The 15,969-nt window shown below is 40.1% G+C and overlaps 1 protein-coding gene across 1 annotated transcript in view; it reads left to right on the top strand.

Annotated features, from left to right (window-relative positions):
• The window catches only part of nova2 (NOVA alternative splicing regulator 2), a 70,618-nt gene that overhangs the window by 10,120 nt on the left and 44,529 nt on the right, over positions 1-15,969 (top strand). The window contains exon 3 of the mRNA XM_068316734.1: positions 6,451-6,594. Within this exon, the coding sequence (XP_068172835.1) occupies positions 6,451-6,594 (144 nt within the window). The remainder of the gene's footprint in view (positions 1-6,450; positions 6,595-15,969) is intronic.

The following is a 15,969-nucleotide window of genomic DNA, read 5'->3' as shown; positions in this document are numbered from 1 at the left end:
GCAGGCGGTGAAGCAGGAAACATCAGCAGTTTGTGTTAGTTTAATGGTCTGAGCTGTAATATTTCTGACCCTTCTAAACCAGTAAGCATGTGTTGATGGATAACTGGTGCCACCAGCATTTTGTCTGTTAGTGTATTTTTTTCCAATGACAAACTTTGCACATTTATTTTCAGTCAGCAGCGTAGGAGAGGGATGAGTCGATAGAAACTCGCAAACAGGAATTCCCACACACTGTTTCATTTCTGCAAGTTAGACAGTGTGCAGGAATTCCTTTTGCAAGGTCCTCATAATCCTTTTTTCAAAAAAATTAATTATTTGAGTTCATTCCAGCATATTTTGCTCTAAAAACCCACAGATGAAGAGATATTTACTGTCATATTGAGATTTCAGTTTTGCATGTGTTAAAGTATAGGGCAGCACAATATGTGACTTATATTTGGAGGTTTGTGAGGATGGTGGTGGGTCAGCAGGAGCTCAAAGAGCCTCTTTTTGCTTGTTATGTTCTGGCTAGATCAGCAAGCTTGACTTTCATCTGCACCCCTGAGAAGTGGAATGACACTTTGAAGGAGGGAGCATAGCTTATAATTACAATTCATTAGTATTGGAAACTAATGGCTTTTCTTTTCTGAAGGTGTATTAAAAATCTACCATAAGCAGATTGATTTAATTAAAGTCTTTTCTAAATTATGAAATTAGGTAGGGCAGAGTGAACAAGGTATCTAAGAAGTCAGCATCTGCTAGAAAACAGAATTAAAACATGTTATTTAAAAAAAAATCCTTATAACACATGAAGTGCTTTACTGTGTAAGCTTCTTTTTTCATTCCTATGTCAGAATCAATATGACTGGGTAAAGTCCTAAACACAAGAATCAGAAATTTGTTATTTTGTTCATTTATCAGTATTTCTTTTATTTTTAGTCATAATGGTTGAATTCAGCTCATATTTACCCACTAAATGGGAAAGATCACATAATTTATATAACATTTTTATGAAAACATTTGAGATGCACAATTTTGAGCACAACTATGTGTCAGGCTTTAAAAAAAATCATATAAAGTTGCCAAAACTTTAGGAATGCTGATGAGTCTTCTCTGTGAACGTTGTCCTCCAGCATAGTGCAGTGTGGGAGGAAGAGGCAGAGAGTTCAGCATGGTTTTCATGCTTTTTCATAACTGGAAATTAGTTCGTATTTATGAAAATTGAGTTATGGCGTTTACCAAAACTGCTAAAACCTTATTTTCAAAGTGTAATTCAATCTGTGTTACATAACCCCATCAACAGTGAAGTTCTACAGAGCTAGGTGAAGATACCGATGAACTGCTGTACATAAACATTTACAGCAAGCTTGTATTTTCTTCTTCCCACGAGCGTGGAAAATATCTGTGGATTATTTTCTGTATGAGAAATAATCAGCGATCAAAATCTAAAATATTACTCAGGCTGATTCATTTTAAAGGACCTTAGATGTATTTGACATGATCTCTTTGAATAGTTTCAGTTGTATTTGAAAAAAAACAACATCTTGCTTTAGTACAGGATTCATGCTGCTTATTTAAACATATTTTAATTTACCCACAATAAGAGGCATTTCTCTTTTGAAAATGATTACCAAATAGCATAGTCTGTAATGATGTCATTTATGGCTGGTCCACATCTGCAAATACGTTTTTTTTCCGGTAGTGGGGGCATCTGTGTCCTTGAACACAAGTTTTCTTGTTAATACTTGCCATGGTAACACGAAGTGTTACCATGCAACAGATTCAAGTGATGAACATTAGTCACTCATTACATCCTTTTAAATACAGGATGAGTCATGCTGCTTGGGCTTGTAGGTGTGTTGTAGCGGTGCTGTGTTTGTGGACGAGGTGTTAGTTTGTGTGTGTGTGTGTGTGTGTGTGTGTGTGTGTGTGTGTGTGTGTGTGTGTGTGTGTGTGTGTGTGTGTGTGTGTGTGTGTGTGTGTGTGTGTGTGTGTGTAATATGTTCTCTCCACACTTTTGTTTTTGTGCATCTGAGTGTTTGGTATCGACCAGCTCCACTCCCTTATTAATATAGACAATTATAATTAGCCAGCCTCTATCTAAAGCAGGTCGGTCCGAGGCTTCCTACCTAAAGTGGGTCACTGCAGCACGTGTGAGGAGAGGAGAAAATGGAAGGTTAGCTAGGAATAAGAGAGAAGAGATAAGATGAGGAAACAACAAGAGGGATGTCAGAGGAGCAAAACAGGAAAGGAGGGGAGAGGAACGAAAACAGGGATAACAAGAGAGACAGTTCCAACATGACTCTATGTGTCATTTTGTAAAAACCAATGTGCTTCTGTGACCATTGCTAATATCAAAGATGATTTATCTTCACAATAAACATGACATCATTGTTGTCACCGCGCAGTCAATCGGGGATTATCAGTCTGTCCGAGGTTTCCATGAGAAGTTTGTTGTTACTTAAATGATGTTGTTGTTATTCTACAAAACATCCAAATGATAAAAGAATAATTAAATGAAAGAATAGAAAGACTAGAAGAGGAAAGAGGAGTGCCTGTTTGTAGGATGATGCCTCCAATGGGCAGATTCACTGAAAACAAATGCACATGAAATATTTTGAATTCATACTCCAGATTAAATCGCTTTCAAATGAAAACTGGCTGAACTGGAGATAGGTAGCTTTTCTTCTCTGCATCTAAACCTGCAGTTTGTATTTCATCAGTAGCTGAGGAAGGGCAGAGGAGTGTCAGGTTTCCATCTGTGTGCTCCGGCTTTGACTTGGCCAAACCCTGATGAGAACAGAGCCCACCCAGCATTTTATAGTCTGGACTCAGTACCGCTGAGATCTCTTTACAAACGCCAACAGTTCAGAGCTCAGATACCAAGAGTGTTAGGAATGGAAAGACACAGGACAAGTTTCATCTGTTGAGATTTTTATTATTGGAAATTTAAACATCTATTTCCCGAAACACGAGCAGCTGTGCTGTGTCTCCCAGTGTCAAACACGGTCTGACGCTGATAGTCATTAGTTGTCGGAGTGCACAAACAAATCTGAATTACAAATGGGAACTTGGATTTGTTTGAAAGCTTTTATATTTAGCGAAAATGTGAAGCAACAACGAGTAAAAGTACTGATGTCCTGTCGAAGCGAGATGGTCCTGGTTGGGATTAGCACTCGAGGCATTTCTTCTTTCTTTTTTCAGGTAATCCTGTTTTGCCTCTAACTGAGGAGTTTTACCATCCAACACAATTGAAACGTTCCGTGTGTCATTATTTTAGGTAATTTAATACCATCTCTGGTGTTTTTAACGAGAGATGATCAGGATTTGAGGAGGTTTAAGTTTAAGCAGACATTTACAAGTCACTGACTGTCTGAGGTGTTTAAAAACACATACACATTCAGTTGTCACCCATGCCAATTTTCACAGACATTGTCTATGTGGTTTAGATCTATGAACATCACCCTCACTCTGTCTGTACTTAGCTAGAATAACTGAACACAAAAGTGGGTGTGTTGAGCTTTTCTCTAATTAACATTAATTTACAGTGAGGTGTAACAAACCCCGCTGTTTTGCTCTGTTACAGCATAAGTGTGATTTAATGGCATTTGAATCTATTAATGGGCATTTAATAATAGTTGGTGTAACTATAAGGGATTATAAATCGTCCACCCACCTCACAATTAAATCAGCATATTTTCAATTTTGTTTACATGTGTTTTTTCAGTTAACCATCTCAGTTATTCACCTTGGTATTAGACAAACAATTTTAGTGCCACAACGGGTCTTGCCCTTGTTATAATAATCCTATTTTAATCTGTCTCCTGAGGTTGGGTGGCCTGGATTATCAGAGATGATGAGTGTTGTCAGGGAGGGATGTGAGACAGTAAAAACTACGTTAATGCAGATGCTCTTAGATGTACGAGCTCAGTGATGTACGTCCACTTTTATAAGATAAAAAATTAGGTTTGATTTCTGTGAGTATTTTGATATAAGAATAAGAATAAGAAAGATAAGAACTGTTTTGCTTCATGTGAAATGTGCTATTGAGGCATCATGCCATTTTATTTAAAAGGTGCTTCATCTAACTGTATGCATCTATTATATCATATATTAAGATCAGTTTTCTTTGAAAGCAAATTTTCTTTTTAATTAATATGAGGTATTGAATTGAAAGATCCCTTTAAGGGGAAGGAATGAGAAGCAATGATGTGCACCTATTAAAATACCTCTGAGCAGAAAGGCAGTACAGCAGTTCATCCAGAACAGAGGAAGAGAACTACAGTGGCCTGGAAGGGTCAGTCAGTTGTGACTCTCTTGTATTGTCAAAGAAGCAGCATGCTACAACCAAAAGGTCACAGATTCTTTCTTTAGGAATCCATTGAATGTGCTGATTTTGTAAAAGAATCCAAAACAACTAAAGGGACCTTTTAGCTTTCTTTAGTTCGTACCTTTAAGGCTGAACGTGTTTGTTCCTCAGAGGAGAGGATGGAAATTTACATTAACATTAACCAAAAAATGTCAAACCTTATAAGGTCGGACAACACACCTGAGTTTGAGCTTGTTTTCAGTTCACATGAAAATACATTTAGTCTGAGAGTCACTGAGTTTACCTCTTCAGATGCTTTATGGAACTGCACAGCAGTTATGACATACAGTATGACAATGAAGAGTCACAATGGAGCTAAACTCTTTCAGATCCAATTAACTACACCCACCAGTATTTAAAAAGTCATGCTAATCTACAGTTTTAATCTTTACAACAAAACACTTACTGCCCTCCATGTTTGACTTACAGACTTAGCACCCGAGGCAACGTTTAGGAGCCATTGTGAGATCGACAAAAGAGCCGCTGCAAAAACATGACGTACAGTGTTTTCATTATTACCCCAAAACAAAAATAACAGGAATATAGTCAATGATCTGTCTGTAGATCTTATTTGTCTGGGATTATTTTACCATAGCGTGACTACGCGTCACACATAAATGAACCATCATATTTTGTTATAACTTTTGATTTTTATCCAAATTTTCAACATATGTTTTGAGTGTTCTTTGGAAAGCTAATTTTTTTTGACTGAGGCTCCTCACAGGTTTGAAGGATATGTCCCATACTGATGCTCTTGTAGTTTTTTGGGGTTTTTTTTTTTGGAGGGGATGCTAGGAGGATTTGTCATCTTCAGATTGCTTTTGTTTGGTTAAAACAAAAAAGGCAGATGGTTTTTGTTCAAGCTGATCCCTGAATTCTTAGATTTTCCGGTTTAAAAAAGTGAAAACACAAGGGTTCCAAAAAATTTCGCATGTCATTACTAGTCTACAGGAGAAGGATGAGGTCATGCGAGGAGGTGCGAGAAAAGTAAACTTATTGAACTCTAAAACTGAATGTGGGTAGGGGTTGGGTGCAATTTATACACTTGAAGAAATGGCTACCACCTCATCTTTCATAAATAAGACTGGCGTGATCAAAAATACTCATGAAGTTTATGAAGAGACTGAAATATTCCACAAAAAAAAGCTGAACTCATTGACAAAATGAAACATGAAGTCAAATCAAACACAGCGTCATCATGTCAAAGCCAGAGTTCCTACTTTCTTCTCCACTGCAGGAGTAACTCCACGTTGGCAGGGTAGAAATATCTGCATCTGCGTTCTTCCTCTTTGTGTTTGTTTATGTGAACAGATCTGCACATCTCAATGAGTGCATATGTGTGTGACGGTGGGCATGTGGTGTTATGCACTTGCAAGGCGTCACATCCACAAGCATTGGGTGAATCCGATAAGGTTTAATAACAAAACTGTCGAGCAGCATATTCAAGTCAGTTTCCTCCACTCCATGCCAAGATGGTGACGAGAACCAGATTCCTCAGGCCGACGCTGAAATTAGATCAGACCAATCTGGAGTGAGCATTTAGAGGCTCGTGCAAATGGACATGTAGAGAATGGCGAGCGATAACGCTGACAGGGAATCATCTGATTATGGAAATAATTAGTTGTCATGGATATCAGTCATCATTTGATGTGATTTGGTGGATTTATGCAGCTTTGGGAAGCCCTGGATGGTTTTGTTGAGAGGGAGAAGTGGGATGGGGGATGGGGATGGAGAAATTATACTACTTTGGCATCGTGATGCAACACTGGCTCGCATCTGTTCTGTCAGACTGTGAAACTGACAAACACTTTGCTTCCACTTCACAGTTTACATTCATTCTAACAAGATGATTCTTGGGTTGGATGAGAAATTATCTCATGCATTTTTTTTTTAATCAACATTTATACATTCCTCAAAACTGAAGAATTTGGGGAAAAAAAAGAAAAGGAATAAGGCCAGCATGAGTTCAAAGGTTCAGTCTGATTGATCATGTAAACTGAAGCTTGTTGGAGTTTTGAGAAAGACTCAACTCTATCTGAAGGAAAACCAGCATTAAGAGCAGTAGAGTTGTCTGACTTCCTGTTTCCTGTTTCCTGCTGCAGAGGAAGGCGAGTACTTCCTGAAGGTTTTGATTCCCAGCTATGCGGCGGGTTCGATCATCGGGAAGGGAGGTCAGACCATCGTTCAGCTGCAGAAAGAAACCGGGGCCACCATCAAACTGTCAAAATCCAAAGACTTCTACCCAGGTAAGACACCAGTGGTGATGGATGGATGGATGGATGGATGGTTGGATGGATGGAAGGATGGATGGATGGATGGATGGATGGATGGATGGATGGATTTACTGATTTTGTAATCAACTTTCCAATTTTTCAGTTTTCCATTTTTTGGCAAAAATTAAAATAGACAGTATTGGATATAAAAGAATCAGAAGTTCAAAAACATTTTGTGTAAATTTTACACACAAAATAACAAAAGATACAACAGAGTGAACACACACACATGTGGCGTTTGTGGCTGAGTGGCAGCTGACTCGGTTTCCTTCAGGTCAGAACTGCTGACCTCAGTCTTGTGGTTCTTTACTGACATCGACAATTATAGCCTCATTTTAACACTGTGGGATTTATGGATTTATGTGTGTGTGTGTGTGTGTGTGTGTGTGTGTGTGTGTGTGTGTGTGTGTGTGTGTGTGTGTGTGTGTGTGTGTGTGTGTGTGTGTGTGTGTGTGGGTTAGTTAAGATTGTAATGTGAGCATAGTCAAGGTCTTTCTGTCCCAGAGGACTCACAACCTTAATCAACAGATATCTATGGTTGCTCTCTCTCTCTCTCTCTCTCTCTCTCTCTCTCTCTCTCTCTCTCTCTCTCTCTCTCTCTCTCTCTCTCTCTCTCTCTCTCTCTCTCACACACACACACACACACACACACACACACACACACACACACACACACACACACACACACACACACACACACACATACTCAGTCAACCAGAAATCAGGATTACAGGATCAGAGGTGAAATTGTATTTGTCTAAACTCTTAATTCTGCCCTGGCGTGACTGGAGGAGTGAGAAGTGGTGAGCCAAATGTGTGTGTGTGTGTGCGTGCGTGCGTGCGTGTGTGTGTGTGTGTGTGTTGGCCTGCTGATCCTGCCCACAGTCTGTATATAACATGGAAGTTGTCATCATGACTACAGGTTTCCTACCAGCCATTCTGAAGCTTAGTGCGGTGGCTTTGGTCACCGCCATCTTGGCGGCGGAGTGTGACTTCATTTCCAGTGAATACTAGGATGAGTAAGGAAGGAGGCCACATATCTCACATGTTGTGTTGATACAATTCAACCCACAGAAAGCATCATTTTCGGTTTGATGTTCACATTAGAACACTAACACCACAAACACAATAGAGAAACCAAGTCCAGTAACTTACATTACCTGAGGAGACAGCTAGCTGCTAACAGGAACTAACTGTCACACAAATGTTCAGACATAAGTTTAAGCCTTAAAATGAACTGAAAAAACATTCACCCACCCTAAAGTAAAAGGAAATGAGCTTGTAGACATCAAAGCTGTTGTGTCTACCAGCTTTTGTTGATGACAGGATATTTGTGCTGTGAAACAAGTGGAAATTCAATCGTGCGTGCAGCCATATTTACAGTGATATACTGAACTAAATATTATAATTAGAGAACATGTGCTGTATTTTCCCTGACTATAGCGTTTGTAACCAACAGCCTCCGTCTGACATCCTTATAAACACCGGAGATAAAGGAAGGAGGAGATTGGGATGGATTACCTGCTGAGGTTAGGGAACATGTTGGTTTTGGTAAACTCTAGTCATGAGTGACTTTTCCTATACAGTGGTACCTCTACTTACGAAATTAATTGGTTCTGGAAGAAATTTTGTAAGTAGAGACGCATTTTCCATGCAAATGCCCTAATCCGTTCCAAGCCCCCCAAAATTCAGACATAAATGTTTTATAAAGCATAAAAATGCATCAAAACATGTAATAAATACATGTTACCATTAGATTATTGCACAATAAATGAGAGTTGTGCATAAAGTAAAAAACAAAGAATAGAGTAAAGAATAATAATGACGGTCATTCACCTTGTTAACTGCTGTCCTCATTGTTTTTTGCCCTCTCTGGTTCATGCACTCCTGCCTCAGGATGCCGAACAACAGAGGGAGTTCCAGTCCTCCTTTTGAACTTCTCCAACCAGCCACGCGATGCCTTAAACTCCTTAAACTTCCCTTCGTTTTAATAATGTGGCGATTGTAGATGCATTATTTTCCTCTTTTCTCCGTCACTTTCTTGGGGTCCATAGTGAATACTCTAAAAGTTAATATATTTACGTAAAACGATCAGAACACGTCATGGGTCCAGGGCTGAATGACGAGGACGCTGTATAGACACCAATCTAGCTACACACAGAGGCCCCTCTTAAGCCAATGGTATGCCAGGAAGATGCTAGGTAATAGCCAATGGCAGAGCAGCTTTAAGAATGTTGCGTTCAGGAACATGTGGGAGCTGCGAGTAGCAGCCCATACTGTATTTTTACCTTTCGTAACTCGAAATTTCTTTCGTAACTAGAGGCAATATTTTCCTGTTGAGGCGTTTCGTACGTAGAAAATTTGTATATAGGGACATTCGTAAGTAGAGGTACCACTGTATTTTACCAAACCGACAAAATTTTCCTGACCTAGTGATTAGAGTCACCTAAACACAACTAACAGATGCAAAATAAATGAAGTAGACAGTTTGGAAATGTTTCTAACATGCAAGACATTTGGTCAAAATCTTGTATTCAAGAAGAATCTATCATATGAATCACAGCATGAATGACTTTCTGTGGTTTGATTCAACGGTCGACTTCAAACTACTGTACCTGAAAAAACAGTGTTTTACGGCGAGATTCATGATGGGAATCTCTTTGAGCTATGAGGAGAGAGGCTGGCAGTCAGATCGATGTTCACTGTGGTGAATAGTATGTGACCCAAATCTATTCTTATCATCCACGCTGTTCTTGAAATAATATTTCCAAAGTCCAGAGTTCCTGTGAGAATTATAATAACCTCCGGAGGTAATATTCCAGCCGCATTAGTCGTACTTAATCACATCATCAGTTAAACTTCCAGTGACGTCCTGCTGTTGTTTCGGCGCCTGTGGAGTCTCTGATTTAATCGCAGACCCCCGAGCCAATCGCAGCGTGAGGCTTCTCCAGCTCCGCTCGTCGTACATGTTTCAGAGCTGCAGCCCCGGATTCACAAAGGAATTCTAGGTGATTTCTATGTGCGAACACACACACACACACACACACACACACACACACACACACACACACACACACACACACACACACACTGCTCCTGAAGAGATGTCTCAATGAGATGAAACAAAAGAAACACGTTTTACCACCCATCTTGCATAATAGTGCTGTTACAAACTATAGAGACAAAAACTATTGAAAGGACAGTAAAATGTATGTTAAGGAGTGAAAAATAAATAACTGACTTAAAATGAAAAGTGATTTTTAGATGACAGTCTTACAACATGGTAAATGTGTTATGTAAAGCTTCTTTTCAGATCATCATATTCTACTTCAGCCAAACGTCCTTTCTCCTCTATTTTAAACTCCACCATGGTCTCCAAGTCTTTGTTTGGCTTGGAACCAGTCTCTCATTCTTGTTGTTTTGGCTTTGTACATGAGTGTGTGGATATGCGTGTGTCTGTCTGAGTGTGTGTTCAAAAGTGCATGAATTTGTGTATCAGTTCACTGTTGGGGGCTGCAAACAAGCCCCTGTTGTTTGACACCAACACATGAGACTCCTGCAAGCTCTGCCAGCTAGACCAGATGCAAGGTCCAAGACACACACACACACACACACACACACACACACACACACACACACACACACACACACACACACACACACACACACACACACACACACACACACACACACACATGCACATATAATGATAAATTTGTTGATGGAAAAGCAGAAAAATGTAGAGCGTATACATAAAGCTGAACATACTTCCACAAAGGAAAAACACAAATCTACCAAAATAATACACGAGCATCACACCTGTGTGTGTGAGTGTGTGTGTCTGTGTGTGTGTGTGTGTGTGTGTGTGTGTGTGTGTGTGTCTGTGTGTATAAGTGTGAGGGTGTGTGTGTGTGTGGGGGTGGTTGTGCGTGCACGCGGTTGTGCATTCTTCACACTGAAGGGGGCATCTGTATGCTAATGAGAACAAGTTCTTCCTGGGTGACAAAAATCAAAAGACCCACCTGCTCCAAGAGCTGTGTGTGTATGTGTGTGTGTGTGTGTATGTGTGTGTGTGTGTGTGTGTGTGTGTGTGTGTGTGTGTGTGTGTGTGTGTGTGTGTGTGTGTGTGTGTGTGTGTGTGTGTGTGTGTGTGTGTGTGTGTGTGTGTGTGTGTGTGTGTGTGTGTGTGTGTGTGTTGGGAATAACAGAGCCGGTCTAATGAACAGAGTAGAGAGTTACTGTTGTGCCTCGGCCAAAGTCTCTCATTCCTCTCCTCTTGCTCCTCGGAAGACATTAGTCGTACTCCTTTTGCCACCCCCCAACCCTACAGAGCCAAACACACACATGCACACACACACGCACACACACACATACATCTCGGCCGTCATGGAAAACCTGACAGAGGTTAAAACTTTATCTTGATGTCTTTTATCTTCATGGAAATATAACCACAGAAACATTTGGCTCAAATTTAGAGATGAACACCTTCTTTCCTCTTTTCAAAATAAAAGTTGTGCATCTGGTGAACACAGTCTGGTATAAGGTAGGCCTATCAATTGATGATTAAGGAACGTTCATTAACCAGGTCATGTGATATTACCATGGTTTTGATGGAGTAATATTTGACTTTATCCGACACGCACTGAAACATGAAGTTATCTTCTGTACAATATGTACAACGTCTGTGAACTTTAACCCTGACCACATAAATGGTCCCTGGGGAAATTGTATTTGCTGTAGCAGCAAAGTTAATGTGAGGCCAGAGAACGCAGTCTGGAGAAACAAAAGAAAACAAAACATTAGACTAAAAATAGAAAGAGCAGCAATGAGACTATGAAAGGCATGAAGTGATCTGTAAGAATAAAGGAAGCATTTCCAGCAGATGAACAGGAAACACAGGGAAGAATCTGTTGGTATGTACTGTAGGTTGTGGTATGTTAGAATTGATTTTAGCTGAGTTGTTCATGTTTATTGACAGATTGTAGAATCTAGAAAATTAAGATGGAGATTCATTAAGCATGAAATGTGAGGGTAAGACTTCCTTCCTCTCATATATCACACCATTCACCCTCTACATCTCCTCTGTGTCGCTTTCTGAGACTTTCCTGTTTTTATTCATGCAGCCTTCGATACGACTTCAACTCATCCATGAATCATTCACCCCACCCTCTCTCTGTTGCATTATTCCTTCACCTCCTCTTTCATTTGAACTCCCCCCCATCCGCCTCGACTCTTCCTCTGTCCCATCTATCTGGAGAATAGTGCAGCAGCAGCACTTAAGACGACGACCAATTAGCATGAAGCAGCAGTACAGTGGGACAAGACAGGCTACCATTCATCTTGACACACACACACACGCACGCACACACACACACACACACACACACACACACACACACACACACACACACACACACACACACACACACATACACTGTGTTGTGTCCCAACATACACTATAATGGCACAGCAGATTTATCACATACCCATGGAGTACAAGGCAGTGCTGCTTCCAAATATAGCTTCACTTTGTCTCGCTCTTTCTATTTCTATTTCACTCTCCTTCTCTCTCTCTCCCTCTCTCTCTCTGGACAGTATTTTCTGAAAATGGAAAATGTAACGTGCAATACCGTAATCATCGTGTATTAATAAATAAACAACAAATAACAAACAAAAAACCTTTGCATTAAGTTATGAGTAGATGAACGACCTGACGCACTGACAGAAGATGTGTTGTTGCTGTAAATTTAGGACTGAGAATTTTTTTGACATTTTGGGAAATTCTCATAGAGCTGGATTCAGCATTTATGTCTGATAATGTTTAACTGTTCAGTGAAGAGTTTTGTTGGCTAAAACAACACAGAGTCTTTAATAATGGTGTTATTTATATATTTCTATACGCTCTGTAAAAATAATGCTTTGCAAGATGCAGGTAACTGCTTCACTGTGGTGACCCCTGAGAGGAAAAGCCAAAAAGAAAAGAAGCATAAATAAGTCTAATCTAGTCTTCAGTATGAATGAATGAATGAATGGACGAATGAATGAGTGTTCCACACTGGTTTAGACACCTTCTGATACTTAAGCATAAAACCAGTCTTGAATCAGTGAATTGAATGAATTAAGGACTACAAAACTGCATAGCTATTTGTCATATTATTTTTCATTTGTCATATTTAAAAAAAAAAAAAAACCAAGAGTAAAGAACAATGCAGTCAGAGACTGCAACATCCCGCAAAGGGTAGGTCAGGGTACCCTGAAAGTAGTACCTGACAAGTGCATAGCTTTTGACCTATCAGGGTAGGTCAATAAAATAATGGGCTGCACCCATTATTTTATTGTTTTGTGAAGAGAACGAACACAGATGCTGCTGTTTCACATAAAATATTCATTCACGACACCTGTTTTAGAATTAGAATCGACCCGCTTCCCTCTCTTGCTCCCCTCGCTGCTCTGCTATTGACCTCCAGTCTGACACAGAGGCGAAGCCATAAAGACTAAACTAAAAGCTGGAAATGAATTAGTATCGATGCCATCAAAGTTTCCTTCTCCTGTCCTGTTGCAGTTTTGTGTCCACCGTGGGGTTTCAGAGCCTCAGGGCTGAGAAGCCTCACTGAGTGTTACTGTCAGCCGATGCTGAGACAACACTGTGTGGTAACCAGGGAACCACAGAGAGCAGCCATGGAGGCATATTCAAATGTGTTTTTTTGTAGGTTTGTCTGGAAGTTTACTTTATGGCAGCAGTAATGCTCAGCTCAAATGCTCTCGTTGACTAGTTTTTCTCCATCCCATTCTGACAGTGGAGCCATGAACACCAGCCCTTATTGAGACGAAGGGGGTTTGAAGTTCTTTGAGTGATTTCTTTGGATCTTTAGAAATTCCTTAGATGAGCCTTTCGTCATGTTCTTGGATGACTTTAAGAAGATTGGCCATTTCTGGGAATGTTCACACTTTTGTAAGTCTTCTCCACTTGTAGAAGATGTCTCTCACTGTCTTCCTGTGTCTTTTGGATTTTTATTGATGACCTACTGTCCTACTGGTACGACCTACTGGTCACCTACATGCTTCTGAAAATAGTCGGTATAAATGATGGTTTGACTGAACAGAGCTGGTAGTAATCAAGCTGGTTATTCGTATAGTTTTTCATTTAAATTTTATATATTTAAAACTTTATACAGGTTTCCTTTTTTATGTTAATTTATGCTTGAGAATTCAATAAATACACAATGAAGGAGAAGAGATAAGGGGATTTAATAATTTTTGACAAAATGTAATTGTAAAGACATATTTTTCCCTGGGAACCGATGGAAAGATCTCCTCTTCCATGTAGCATTAGCAATAATAAGCATTAAGCTGTGAGTTGTTTTGTTTCCAAGCTCAAACAAACTGTAACTAAACTAATTTCTGACTTTGTGAAAGTAAAAAAAAAACATCCAGGGTGAAAGTCTTTACCGCATTCACCTCGTGCTCTGCACTTAAAACCTCCGTGACACCAAACACAGGAATTCAACACAAATCGGCCTCCAGTGTGAGAAACAGGACGACATGGTGTCAGGGCGGGTCAACAATGATATCACTATTTGTGCTAGTGTCCCCCTTTCAGTCCAGGATACATTCTAGCAGCAGTGACTTCACCAACACATATAACCCACTTCAAAGAGACCAATTTAAACTCAATCTGTTTGTTAATGAGATGGTCTGAAGGACGAGGGTCACATGCTCTGATCTGACTCACATTCACGTGACTGCAGAGAGCTGATTATTATTTCCCTATTAGAACACTGCAGCGCCACCAGGTCACTCATGAAGATCTGCATGCTTTTCATGGAAAACTAAATAACTAAATAAATAATTGATCAAATCTCTTTCCATACAGCTTCTTTTTGCTCATGTTGTTCTTTTTCTGTTATCTCTCAGTCTGTCTCCTCTGTCTGTCCTCTGTCACACTGTTCCATCATTTCAGAGCTTTGTCTTTAATCCCATGCCATGATTTCAGTATTTAATATCCCTGTATGCACACACACACACACACATGCACGGCACACATCTGTGGTAGAAGGCCACGTGAACTAACATACGACCATAGCAAACACCTGACTCCCTCACACACGCAGACATGCACACTGCCCCCAGCCTCCATCAGTATCTCTGATTCCTCCACCCTAAGCCTCTTATGCAGCTCTAAGCTCTCAGACTGAGAGATAGAAAACTGCAAAATTACAGATCACACACACAATCATATACACTCATATACCTCCATAATGGATGTTGTGTTTGTTAACCATTTCCCCTCTTCATTAAGTGAGTAGTTGATTGCTAATGTCTGTTATTCAACGGTTATAACAAGATGATTTTGTCTAAATTGGATGTCGACTTTTCTTCTGCGGGAATTTGTCAAATTATTCTGGCAAATCGATGCCAGTTAAAGTGCCTGCAGTCAGTCTCAGCCAAACTATCAACCCCTCACTGATCCATGAGATTATTTTACTAACAGTATTTGAGCGATAAAACAGAGTGTCAGTGGGAACACATGGAACACACCTTGGGCTGCTGGAAACCCTCATCTATTTTGAATTATTTATAGTCAGTTTTTTCTGTGATGCTGACAGTGACGGTACTAAAATTAAAACCTTACTCTCTTCTTGAAATTTAAACAATATTATGTCGTAATCCTGATAAATTGATGCATAATTAGATTTTTGGGGAATTCATGGGTACAGAAGACAGTTAATCAGGTGGGAGTGATTTTCTGGAGAGACAGTCTCCCATTTAAAAAGGCCAGAGGGAGCAGTTAATGTTACATCGCTGCTGAATGCATCAGATGTGAAAGAAAATTACCTGAAGATGAAGACACAATGCAGCAGTCACATCACCAGTGTGTGTGTGTGTGTGTGTGTGTGTGTGTGTGTGTGTGTGTGTGTGTGTGTGTGTGTGTGTGTGTGTGTGTGTGTGTGTGTGTGTGTGTGTGTGTGTGTGTGTGGATGTGTGTGTGTGATGTCAGCCAGCAGGCGGAATGACTGAGTAGTGCCTCAGTACCAGTCAGCGACATGCAGTCTGTCAGAGGCATCATAATATCCCAGTGCTGGCCTACAACACTCATCTCCATAACATCAGCACAGCATATACAAATATACAGTAATTCTATTCATTAGAATTGACTGAGTAAAGCTTTGCACCATCAGATCAGACGTCCCTCTGTTGCTTCAGATGCCACAGACAAACGGTTTTGGGGTTGATAAGTTCTGCAACTGAAAATGTCAAACTGTAAGTGATGGAGGCTTGTTGTTTCTGTCTAAAGTGCCTCTCTGAGTGTGGTGCCTCTCTGAGTGTGTTTCCATGTCCGGAGGCTCC

Source organism: Antennarius striatus, chromosome 6 (assembly GCF_040054535.1).
Source record: "Antennarius striatus isolate MH-2024 chromosome 6, ASM4005453v1, whole genome shotgun sequence".
NCBI lineage: Eukaryota > Metazoa > Chordata > Actinopteri > Lophiiformes > Antennariidae > Antennarius > Antennarius striatus.
Note: the sequence above shows the minus strand (reverse complement) of the source record. Positions and strands in the feature narration are given on the sequence as shown.